This window comes from Acomys minous (assembly GCF_964271855.1).
Source record: "Acomys minous genome assembly, chromosome: 2".
Classification (NCBI taxonomy): domain Eukaryota; kingdom Metazoa; phylum Chordata; class Mammalia; order Rodentia; family Muridae; genus Acomys; species Acomys minous.
In genome coordinates, this window is record NC_140484.1 from 22,498,749 (window position 1) to 22,511,690 (window position 12,942).

Here is a 12,942-nt window from a genome sequence, read left to right on the forward strand (position 1 = left end):
CATGGACACGGTAAGATGTATCAGACTATTGTACGTAATGTAATTATAGTTTACTAGTAAACTCACAATAGAGCATCATATGAACTGGTCAGTTCCTTTTACGGCAATGGTGTGAAGCGTGGCCATTTGAAAGATCCTTTGACTTTTCTGCAAATCTCAACTTCATGAAAGCAGAATGAACGGTCTGACTGGATCAGGGTTTCTACGGTGGCCAGAGAGTCATCAGCATTAGATTTGTATAGTTGTTGTTTGCACATTCTGGACCCTAGCCCAGGCTTTCTGAATTGAGTTTGGACAGATGAAGGTGGGAAGTTTCCAGTCCTTAAGTACAGGAAAGTCTGAGGCCACTGGACAGGATAGTTTCTGAGATCTAGAGTCCTGTAACTCTTCAGCTAATATTATTGAAATAATATAACTTCATAGGTAGAAGCGTAACCTCTTGTTTTGCACAGGGACCGGCTTACCAAAAATGATGTAGTTGGGACAACGTACCTGTACCTCTCTAAGATCGCTGCCTCTGGGGGAGAAGTAGAAGGTAAGTCACTGGAGGACCAGAAGGAGACAGGATTCACAAGCTTCTGGAAAAGAACAGAGCGAGGTGCTCCCACAGTGCAACGGTTATGGAGCAATGCTTGCACAGAGAGCGTGAGCTGTGGCAGAAACAGGCTTGATGCCTTACAAGGCAAATGTTTCTGGGCCTGGTGGCACAGGACTGTGACCCTACTGCAGAGGAGGCTAAGACAGGAGACTCACACAGTGTTTAGGACCTGTCTGGGCTGCATAGGCAGGCACTCTCCCTCCAGCCTAGATAACTTAGCAAGTCCCTGTCGCAGAGTAGGAATGAGAAGAAGGGCTGGCAAGGTAGCCAGTCAGTAGAGTGTGCACCCAGAGAATACAGAACTCTGGGCTCAATCCATAGTACCCCGTCCCCCCATTCACAAACACAAAGACGCCAATGAGCCATGCCAGTGATGTTTTGGTGATAAACAACAACATAATTTAAAAAATGGAAGCAAATAAGTTCTAAATGTGTAGCCATCTTGCTCCTATCCAAAACCCTTTTGCCAGGAGCTATTTTCGAATGGTCCTGCTTATCAGTACAGAGTGCCCAGACACTGTTGTATCTGTTATTTATGGCTTGGTGAATATCCAGGGACTGAAGTAAAGAAAGGGAAAGCAGTTCAAATGACAAGAGAAAAAATTAAAAATAAGCACATAAATACCTGCAGCTTTGCAAGGGCCTTGAGTTTTGCAAGGGCCAGTAGATTAAACATATTGGGTAAAGTGAAGTAATTTGGAATAAAATTTTGTCTGGAGAAACTGAAGTTTCCTTTCATGCCTATTTTATGTGTTTGAAGAGCATCAGTGTTTGGATAGCATCAATATGGGGGTGGAGAGACGGCTCAGTGGGGTAGAACACTTACTGATATTGCACAGGGCCCAGGTTTGGTTCCCAGCACCCTTAAGGTGGCTCACAACCATCCATAACTCGAGCTCCAGGGGACTCTGCTGCCTTCTTCAGGCCTCTGAAGTCACTGTAGATACATGATGTACACATATACACACAGGCAGGCAAAGCACTCATACATGTAAAATAAATAAATGGTATCAATCCTGACCAACGTCAAGAACCTGGAAGATCCTAGAGATAGGATGATAAAGAAGACACTCGTTTCATATCATCTTGAGATGTTAAAAAGAAAGACAACTCTAAATCTCAGGGGAAACAAGGAGGTAGGCAGAGAAATGCCTGGTTCAAATAGAAAGCCATGTGCCATCACTTTAAGCGAACAGTTGAAAGTCAGGAAGAGCTTGCGTCTGCACATCCTCCGCTGAAGGCATCATATGACTGAAGCTTCAGCAAAGGATGGAGTCAGAAAGTAAGTACTGAGATGGTTACAGTAACGTGGGGATCATTGCTTTTCTTGCTTTTAAACCCACAGCCCCAGCTCTGAACAGAATATAAATGTCATCACCCTCTGAAATGTAAAACACGAGCATAGAAAAGAGAGGTGGATGAGGAAGGGTAGGCGCACTCAAAGCCTCTTTTTGTTGAGTGGGCAATATGGCTGTGCCCATATAGATTAAGGAAGATCAACAGAGGCTAAAAAGTTCCACCTCTGTATCGAGACTGAGTGAAAGCAACCCAGCCCATTTATTAAGTAGGGAGTCACTAAATCATATCTAAACATAGTGGTTCAAGAAATACTAGTAAAAACATATTTTTACTTAGTAATGACATCAGAACTAAACCCAGAAACCATTGCAGGCAGTTTCAGCCTCTTTCTCTGAGTATGTCTGCCATTACAGATCCTAGAGGTAGCCTGGTTCAGGGTCCCAAAACAACAGGAAGATGACCCCTACCCCTTCCTCCCCACCCCATGTTCACAAAGAAACAAACCATGCTTTGCATCTCATAATCCAGGCTTAACTACAGGTGTTTGCTTATATCGCCTCAGACCCAATTAACTTGCGTTTTTTCTGGCCGTGGTCCCAGCTAAGGACGTGTAAATGTTTTATTAAAAGCATGCTGTGTTGGTAGCTTCGCCTGCTTCCTATGGCTGTGGGAAGCCAGCTCGTCGCAAATGCCGGGCTCTTTGAAGCAGGCAAGTTTGAGTTATTCAAATTTGGTGGTTCTACCACTTGTCACAAAGCTTTCAGCCAGTTTAACTGGAAAGACTAGTACGGATTCAAAAGGCTCGTGGGATTTGGGTGTGAATTGGGAGTCCCTGCTGTTGCTAAGCTGCTTATGTAGCACCGAATATGATTAACTTTGCAGTGTGTGATTTATACTGTCCGTGTTTCTCTTGTTTTTAACCAATCATATTTTTACTACGTAGATTTCTCATCTTCGGGAACTGGGGCTGCATCGTATACAGGTTTACGCTTTGTAATTTTTGCTGTCCTCTGTGGCTTTCTATCCTCTGGCATCTTACTAAGACTATATTAATCGATTATTGCCTTTAAAAACCCCTCCTTTGATGTTGCACCGTCTCAAATACCGTTTTTGCTGGAGTGAGAACTTTTCACCAGTGGTGTGTGTTTGTCCTGCATGGCTAAGTTTAAAACAAATCTTGAGAGCCAGCCTTTGCGCCGTGTTTCACATTTTCACGCAGAGGCACACCACCCTGTCCGGCTTGACTGCGGATAACGGTTGATGATATTGTGTAAGGTACCTGTGCCCACTTTCAGCGTGAATCTCTAGGTCAGAAGATTCGAGTACTTTCCCCTTCCCATGCCTCCCGCCCAGTACACGGTTTCAGAACACGTATTTTGGGTTGTGCAGTACTTGCCATTTTTTGCAAGTTTGCTCAGTGCTGACCATCACAGTTCTGTTAAGGCGGATGTTACTGTTGCTCTGGATGAGGGTTCTGAGCTGGAGAAGCACTGGCATCCGCGAGCTGACACGGACGTTCTTTCTCTGAGACTCTGTGCTTCAGCCCTTATTCTGACCCAACATCCTGGCCCTACACCATTGAATGTGAAAGGCATGAAACCAAACTAGTGAACCAAATTCTGACCTCTATGGATCTCCCAAGAATGCTCCTAACTGCTTTTTGGAGAAAACCTCACCCCTCTTTCATTTGGGAGCCATTCAGGCCTATGAGGAGAGCCCACCCATGACTTCCTCTTGATTTGGCTGTTTCCTTGCGTTGCCTCGGAACCCTTCATTGCAGGGTAACCTTGCTAAGTCCAAGAAGCAGAGACAGTGTTTATCAGATGTTCATTGGGGAGGAAAAGCAGGGGATGGCAGTCTGCCTACCACTTCCAAAAAGCATACCCGATGATACATTTAAATTTGGTAGTGTAGTTTTAACAGCACCTACCATACTGCTTGAGGCTAAATGACATCTTTATGGGCGATATTAAATAGATCTGGTACGTTATTTAAATGACTTCTTAAAACAATATCATCTTTTACTCCATCTATGACAAAATATTTAATATGTCAGCTATAAACTTGCAAAAAATGTGAAGACCGACTTGAAAATCTTATGATTCTTTCATTTAAACAACATTCTTTTTGTAAAGATAAGTTTGTTTGAATTAACCCAATTTTTTTTTGTTTAATATCTTTAAGCAATAGTAAAATAAAAATATGGCAGGCCTATAATCTTCACTAACACAATTAATTCACAAACTAGAGGAAAAACTTCATCTCACCTAACTGACTAAGAACTAATATTTATTTCCATAGTTTGACTATTACAGACCTGAAATCTAATAATGACATTTATGTTTCAGCAAACACAGGAGAGACAGAGGTAGGCTTTGTCCCAACATTTGGACCTTGCTATTTGAACCTTTACGGAAGCCCCAGAGAGTACACAGGATTCCCTGATCCCTATGATGAGCTGAATACAGGAAAGGTTAGTTTCTCAATTAAAGGTGTGACTAATGGACCCTGGTTAATGGGATTCCTTCTTATAATAGTAATTAGTATCTCATGTGAGGGCACTTATATTTCCCACCCCTAACACAGACCAAAGCAGAAAAGGAGAGAAGTCTTACACTTCTTAAGACTTAGAATTAAAGAATACAAGAGGATTCTGGAAGGCCAGGCATAGTAGTGCATGCCTTTAATCTCAGCACTCTGGAGGCAGAGGCAGGTGGATCTCCGTGAGCTTGAAGGCCAGCCTGGTCTATACAATGAGTTCTAGGTCAGCCAGAGCTACATAGCAACACCCTGCCTAAAAAAGAAAAGAAAAAGATCCTGGTAACTGAGTAATAAACTGGGGTAAATGGCATACCCATATCTGTCCAATCGTCAACTCTATGTTAATGGACAACACTAGCAGCCAGTGCTGGTCACCGCCTCTTCCAATGCATGTTCCAGGATCTGCAGTGGCATGACCGTGGAGCCCCCGAGCTGTCCTTGAGCTTTGTTTCACAGATGGAACATTCTCTTTTGAACTACAGTAGAAGTCAAATGTCTTTTGGTTATCCCCCAATGCTAAAAATAAATAAATAAATAAATAAATAAATAAATAAATAAATGGATTATAATAGAGCAAAAGCCCCAGGAAGGGAACAGTGAAGACAGTGGAGAGGAATTAGGAGCTTTATACTTCTCTGCCGAAGACTATGGGCGATCGCTGCTGAGTGTGGTGGGAGGAGTATACACTCTTGACTTCTGCATTTCGGCACCCAGAGCATCTTCATCCTTTGCTTCCTGGCGACTCTGAGACTTGTCTGGTTGCCACATGACAGTTTCTTTACTATGAGAAGAGAAGAAAAGGGTCCAAGTTAATAAATAAACCAAAATTCCAGGCTGCTCTGACGAACAAAGATGGAGGAGACTTTGAGCCTGCTCTCCTTCACCACGCTGCTTCAGGAACTCCTGCCAGACCCAGAGCATGGCTTCACAGGCGCCAGCCTCAGCCCAGCTAAGACTCTTCTCTGCCCTAGCAACCCATGGCATCATTTGGAATCCATCTGAAAGTAGATGACTCTTCCTTTAGATAGTAAAGATTTCGATTAGTAGGAATTGCTACTGATTCACTTTGGAGGTTAGGATCATGGAGAGAATGGTGTGTGTGTGTGTGTGTGTGTGTGTGTGTGTGTGTGTGTGTGTGTGTGTGTTAAAGTCTGTGTTAGCCTGATTAGATAGACAGGGGTTCTTCCGCTGCAGTCCCTGCCTGTGGGTGAAACCCTGTGTTCTGTCTTTCAGGGAGAAGGGGTAGCCTACAGAGGCAGGATCTTGGTTGAACTGAGCACTTTCCTTGAGAAGAAACCACCAGAAAAGAAGCTTGAGCCCATTTCAAGTGATGACCTTCTGGTTGTTGAGGTAAATGTCAGTGCGAGCAGAACATGGGGTGGAAGGAATCAGAGGGATTAAGAGTCATCTGCTTCATGGTAAGTCACACACACACACACACACACACACACACACACACACACACACACACCGTGCTCCCTTGGCTTATCCAGGGCAGCCCTATGAAGACCATGAGGCCTGCTTCAGCCACTGAGATGTTAACAGGCGTATTAGCCTTTGGTACTCTGACCAGAATTACCACACACAGACAACTTCACGGCAGAAGGATTCCTTTTGGCTCGCTGTTTCTGTAGGCTTGGGCCATGGTTGTATAGTCCGGTGCAAACTGGACAGAACAGGATCATGGAAGGAGTGTGTGGCTTCTTCATTGTGAACAGGCAAGAGAGAAAGGGGGAAACAGAAAAAGAGGCCAGTCTTTTCTCAGAGTGCCTTGTGCTCTGCTTCCTCCACCTCCTGCTGTCACCAACTCCTGGTAATGCCATCGTGATGTAAATTCAGCCAGGGATAATCCATTAATTATAGCCAAGACCTCAGCATCTTTTGTCTCTGGGAACAACAAGACATGCCCAGAGGCGTGACAAATGGTCCAGATTTGCCAATCCAGTCAAATTTGAAGTCAGGGCTGACCGCCACATATCTACTGTACTTGACAGGAACAGAGTACCTGAACAGTCCCCCTGGGTGGAGAGGGTGCAAGGAAGAGCCCCCCTCCCTGGGGTGGCGTAGGAACCACAGTTACCCCAGTTCACAGGCAGCTGCTGAGTCTCAGGCTTCACAGCCCTAAGGACACGCCTACCTCTGGCTGACATAACAATGGCTCTGAGTCCCTTCTTCCTTCAAAACAGGAAGTCTTTCAAGTTCACCACTCTGTTTTGGGAGAACAACTGGCTCGCTGACACTCCTTTTGCCCAGGGCCTCTCCTGGCCTGTCCCAGATTGCCTTGGGCCCACCAACTTCCTTAGCAGCTACGCCCTACATTCTGATAACTGGACAGGGCGTTCTCTCTTATCCATACTGTGGAGAAACTAAGCAGCATTATTACAAAAGATGCCAGCTCTGAATCAAGTAAATATGGAGTGGCTGACATGAAGGGACTGGTGTTAGAGCCATGAGCTCAGGCAGCTTTCTAAGTCTTTCATTATTGACCGTCCTGCCCATTTCCAGCCTGCCTTCCGATAGCTGGGCCCAGCTGATGCCCTGAGCGCATCTTTATCTCAGCTTCCAGGTCCAACTCTCATGAGTTCTCAGCTGAACCAGTTTTCTTCCTTGAAGTCAACTAGTGTCTGCCAGCTATAAAATCTGCCCCGCCCCCTTTTGGATGACTGACAGAATAGCTACCCGTTGTAGCCCAGCCTCTTATCTCCCCGACTCCCATGGCCTTGCTCACTGACTTCCACTAGGACAATTAAGCCAGGCTAGTATCTAAAGCAGCACTAATGGGCACCTCTGTCCTACATGCTTAGAACATCTGGAGCTCAGCTGTTGGGCTGCCCCAATTTCAGTCCTTTGAATCCTTCGGGAGCGGAGGATAACGTTCTGCCATCTTCCTACAGTTCCCTTTCTCTTATCCCTCCCTTTATCTCTCCTGGGGAGCAAGGCACAGGGCACACCTCGACACAGGAAAAGAAGTAACACTCCTCATCCCCACCCCCACCCCCACCAAGTTAGCAAAGAATATAACCTAGGCAAAAATGCTCTCCGGGAAGTTTATGTTACAAGACAGAATGATTCAAAAATAGGTAAAAACAAACAAAAACCATAACAAGCATTTTCTTTATTTTAAAGATTTATTTATATTTATACAGTATTCTGCCTGCATTGTAAGCCAGCAGGCCAGAAGAGGGCACCAGATCTCATTATAGATGATTGTGAACCACTGTGTGGTTTCTGGGAATTGAACTCAGAACCTTTGGGAAAACAGCCAGTGCTCGTAACCTCTGAGCCATCTCTCCAGCCCCAAGCATTTTCATTTAAACCCACCCATGAAAATGTCCAAAAACAAAGGATGTACACTCTAGAATAAGTTCGCATGTCTGCCCCTAGACTCCAGAACTGCTTGCAGTTTTTCTAAGGTAAGCTTACAGGCTATCAGAATAAGTCAGGAGGAGATAACTGTTAAGAAACCTCCATTCCTTCTTCATCTCCCTGGCTCCGGACGTAAACAGTGTTCTCCAGTTAATGCCATGGCACCATTCATGGATTTAGGTTTTGATTTCTCTGGGGCCATCTCAGTATCTTGACGTGTAGTATGGAATAGTTGTGCTAACATGATACTTTATTTTTTTTTCAAAGATTTATTTATTTATTATGTATACAGCATTCTGCCTGTAAGCCAGAAGAGAGCACCATATTTCATTATAGATGGTTGTGAGCCACCATGTGGTTGCTGGGAATTGAACTCATGACCTTTGGAAAAAGCAGTCAGTGCTCTTAACCTCTGAGCTATCTCTCCAGCCCCGCTAACATGATACTTTAAATCAAGCATCCTCAAAAGCGAGCGTATGAATGTCCCCTACTGCCCCTAGTTGACCACAGGACATGCTCTTCAGGGAGAGTGGTCTGTGGTCCATTAATCCCAACACCAGTACAGCACCTCTGCCTAAAGATCAGAAATTGCCCCCCCTTCCCCTAATTTTCAGTTACTTTTGTTATAATTCCCGGGAATGTACCCAAATGTGGCGAGGCTCTCATTTTCCGAGGATTGCTATAATCTCAGGAACACAGTCCTTGTAAGTTAGTACGGTCTGAGTGTTTTTGTCACCCCAGAATTCGTACGCTCAAACCTAACCTGCGAAGTGAAGGGGTTAGGAATTACAGCATTTCAGTGGTGACCAGATGACAAGAGCTCTGGCCTCGTGAGGACACTAGTCACCCTACAAAGAATACCCTGGAGAAGTGTTTTCCTCCTGCCATGTTAAGACATATTTTGAAGATGCCTTCCCTGAACAAGAAATGGCTTTTATTAGATACCTAATCTATTGGCTCTCCAGAACCGGGAGAAATAAATATTCATCATTAGTCATGATGGTATGGTATTTATGTTATAGAAGCCCGAATGGGCTAAGATATAAATATATCAGTTTACTAGCAAAAAGGGTAACCAAATGCTTAGAGTGCTGGACTTATCCTGACTTTTCAAGCTAAATCCTATGGAATCGGCTCTTCTCCTTGGACTCTTCTTGAAGAGCCACTTTAGTTGGATCCCATGAGTCTGTGCTGTGAGACAGATACAAGGCAAATCCATTTTCTGCTGTCTTTTGCTTGCCTCTGTGTGGATTTTTTCATTTGTTTCTAAGTCTGGAATCTGGTTTTTGTTTTTGTTTTGCACTTGCTGCTTTTTTATTAACTCATACACACAATTACTTGTTGTCTGGTGTTGTTGAAGCAACAAGTCAGACAATACTTATTACAGGCAATACTTGCTACATGTCAAAGTGGCTGCCTATAAACATTCCAGAACCACAGGCATCCAAAGGACACTGTCCCTAAAAGCAGCTAATTTTGCGGTTTTCATCTGTCTTCTAGCATTTCAGGACAGCCTGCGTGCTCCACTTTCTTTTCCGCTGACTTTTCAGACTTCTTCTTTTCTGGATCTTACTGCAAAGTCTCAACACAAGATGAAGGGAAGGGCAGGCTCTTTTTGAATGCTGTGGTCAGCCATGTCTGTCCATCTTGCAGCTGCTCCCCTGCAACACGCAGCCTGGGCCAAGCACAAGGAATCCCTTCCTCATCCTGGGTCTTGGCCTTTACATTCTATAACATAGCTTTCCTTGGTTGCGGGCAGTTTTGTGGCCCAAGTGACGTCCCAGAACCAACGATGGGGCATCCAGCTTCTCTAGCTAGTGTTTGTGTTTCCTTCTTCTCTCCACCTCTCCGGGCCCTGAGGTCAAAGGAGAAGTGGAAAGGATGAAGTCCTGGCGAAACTCTCAGTTACCCTAACCTAGAGCAGCTGCACTCCATGGTAAGGATGCTCCTCAGAGAGAGCTTGCACTCTCGCAAAGTGGTGCAGAGGGGGCTCTGTCTTTAGCCTTTGCTGACAGTGCACACCACTCTCTTGCCTAATTGTGATGGTTACAAGAAGCCCAAACTTCTTTCCAGAGGTCAGGTGCTACAGGGTGAGGAGGCGGGGAAGGCTTCTGTGGGCATCTGTGCAGGCATTGCTTGAGAACATCCAGGGGTTTCTAATGGAATCTTAGCTTGAATGGACATGTGCCCAACAGACTCAGCCAGACACAGCATCTTCCCCACTTGTGGAACACCACAATCATGACCATTTCTTCTGGATCCTGTATTGGGTTTGGCGTTTTTATTCGTTCGTTTGTTTTTTCCATTGCTGTAACAAAATTCTTTACAAGAGCAACTTTAAAAAACAGAGGTCTTGATTTGGGGTTACAGGGTGAGAGTACATCCCACCATGGTGAGGAAGGCACAGTAGTAGGAGGAGCTTGAGGGGGCTGCTCACACTGTATGAGGGGGCAGGTCACACTGCATAAGATGGCTGGTCACACTGCATGAGGGACTGGTCACACTGCATAAGGTGGCTGGTCATACTGCATAAGGTGGCTGGTCACACTGCATAAGGTGGCTGGTCACACTGCATGAGGGGGCTGGTCACACTGCATAAGGTGGCTGGTCACACTGCATAAGGTGGCTGGTCACACTGCATGGGAGGGGGCTTGTCACACTGCATGGGGGGGATGGTCACACTGCATGGGGGGGATGGTCACACTGCATGGGGGAGCAGTCATGTCTCTAGAAGCTGATAGAGTATAGAGGAATTCTGATCACTTGGTAGATACGATGCATGAGAAGTCTTTCCATTTAACACGATCTTTATCCTAAGTACTCCATTTGAGGACATAAAACAACTGCCTATTCAGGAGCACTGGGGAACTGGGGTGACTGATGATAGCTCAAAAATGGAAATATCAGGAAAGAAAAAATTTAAATAATTACCTCTGGTTATATGCAATAAATAAAATAGGGTCTATTTTTAGTTTTGTTTTTGTTTTTAATGTTTTTGGGCCAGGTGTCTGGATACCTGTGTAAATAGGTGTCAAACTTTTTGCCCCACACAAGCCAGAACCCCCACCGACCATTAGTGATCCATCCAGGTAAATAAAGGCCATGGTATAGACAGAAGGAAAAGGAAAGGATCATCGGTTAAGTTACTAATGGAGAGAAAAGAGAGGCTGGAGTAGAAGAGATAAAGAGAGAGGCCGGGTGTGGTGGCGCACGCCTTTAATCCCAGCACTTGGGAGGCAGAGGCAGGCAGATCACTCTTAGTTCGAGGTCAGCCTGGTCTACAAAGTGAGTCCAGGACAGCCAAGGCTGACACAGAGAGACCCTGTCTCAAAGAGAGAGAGAGAGAGAGAGAGAGAGAGAGGGAAAGAAAGGGAATGAGAATTTCACTTATTTTTATGTTGACAATGAAAATCTTTATTGTTATTTCTGATTAGAAAATTAATACTTAAGTGATTCAAAATATCAAACACATATAAGCTAGAAAATAAATTTGTCATTATCCCTCTGTTTTCTTTTTTGTTTGTTTGTTTGTTATTTGTTTTTTGAGACAGGGTCTCTCCATGTTAGCCTTGGCTGTCCTAGACTCCCTTTATAGTCCAGGCTGGCCTTGAACTCACCGCGATCCACCTGCCACTGCCTCCCGAGTGCTGAGATTTAAAGGCGTGCGCCACCACGCTCGGTATCCCTCTGTTTTCTGACGGTATTGCTGTTAACAATTTGAGTTATATTATTCCATGCTCTCTTCACATGCATCAATATTAAAAAATATATCCAATGAATTCACTTTAAATTCATCCTTTCAGGTCAGGGAATGTAGTTCTCTGGTGGTGTACTTGCCTAGCATGTCGAAGACTCTGGGTTCAATCACCAACAAAATAAGTAATAACAAACTAAAATGTTCCCCTTTTCTATCATTGCACTAGGACTAACTTAAGTTGTTGTGAATTTTCGTCCTATTATGACAGTAACATAATTTGTTTAAACCGTGGCTTGTAGACATTGTTTCCCCCTCTGTCAATCAGCTCCATGAGGACCATGCTGCTACTTTCATCTCTGCCCACTTACCTGAGAAGTTGAGCTGATGATGGCTCTGAGAACATTCCCCTTTGGCATTTAGTACAGCACTAATTACTTGGGCTTAGAATCGCATCTGCTGGAAATCAACATATTAAGTACAGACAAATGAAATGGCACTGAGCCTCACATCTTCTACTTTATAGAAATACCAGCGAAGGCGGAAGTACAGCCTGTCTGCCGTTTTCCATTCAGCCACCATGTTGCAAGACGTTGGTGAAGCCATTCAGTTTGAAGTCAGCATTGGTAACTATGGCAACAAGTTTGACGCGACCTGTAAACCTTTGGCATCGACAACTCAATACAGCCGTGCAGTATTTGATGGTAAGATTGGTGTTGAGTGTTCTCTCGTATTCATGCTTACAGTGGGTACACCCCGGGACAAGGAACGTGCATTGTTTTTCCTCTCTGGTAGTCACTATCCCCAGCATCTCATTAGTTAATGTGAGGATTGGAGTTTAGGTACCAGAAGAGTGGCTAAACCTGTGGGACAGTGAGAGGGCTCAGAGGATAAAGGAGATTGTCACCAAACTAGACAATCTTAGTACAGTCTTCAGAACCTAATTGGTGGAAGGAGAAAACCACTTCCTACAAGTTGTCTGCTAATCATCCCACTTAGGTGTATAGCATCCCCAATGTGTGTGCATGCTAGCATGCAAGCAAAGAAGGGGTGCGGGAGGGCCAGACCCAGATCCCATTCCTGGGAGCTGCACCCCAGGTTCCCAATCCAATGCTCAGGTTGGACACCAGATCTCATAAAATCCCATGATGGTGGCCCTACTACACACTGCAGTCCCTAAAGCAGCCTTACCCCACCAAGTGCAAATCTCCCTGGGATGCAGTAGTTTGCAATGGCTGCATTCTGACTCAGACCCTGGAAAAGCCAGGTTTCTGATTCTCACCGTTATTCAGCTGGTCCCATCACCTCGTTTTCTAAAAGATTAAAAAAAAATTATGTGTTTATGTACATGGGTCTGTGCACATAAACAGCCCAACAGCATTGCTATATTCTTACCTAAATTTTTGAACAAGTCCATTTAAAACATAAAATGCCATCGGGCATG

The 12,942-nt window shown here is 44.7% G+C and overlaps 1 protein-coding gene across 4 annotated transcripts in view; it reads left to right on the forward strand.

Moving 5' to 3' along the window:
• The window catches only part of MYOF (myoferlin), a 148,072-nt gene that overhangs the window by 70,554 nt on the left and 64,576 nt on the right, over positions 1-12,942 (forward strand). For 2 of the 4 annotated variants that reach the window (XM_084763684.1, XM_084763686.1), the window contains exons 16-20: positions 453-535; positions 2,841-2,879; positions 4,246-4,370; positions 5,672-5,788; positions 12,025-12,202. In XM_084763684.1, coding sequence (XP_084619810.1) covers positions 453-535; positions 2,841-2,879; positions 4,246-4,370; positions 5,672-5,788; positions 12,025-12,202 — 542 coding nt within the window. The remainder of the gene's footprint in view (positions 1-452; positions 536-2,840; positions 2,880-4,245; positions 4,371-5,671; positions 5,789-12,024; positions 12,203-12,942) is intronic. The other 2 variants (XM_084763683.1, XM_084763685.1) reach the window with 1 other exon arrangement.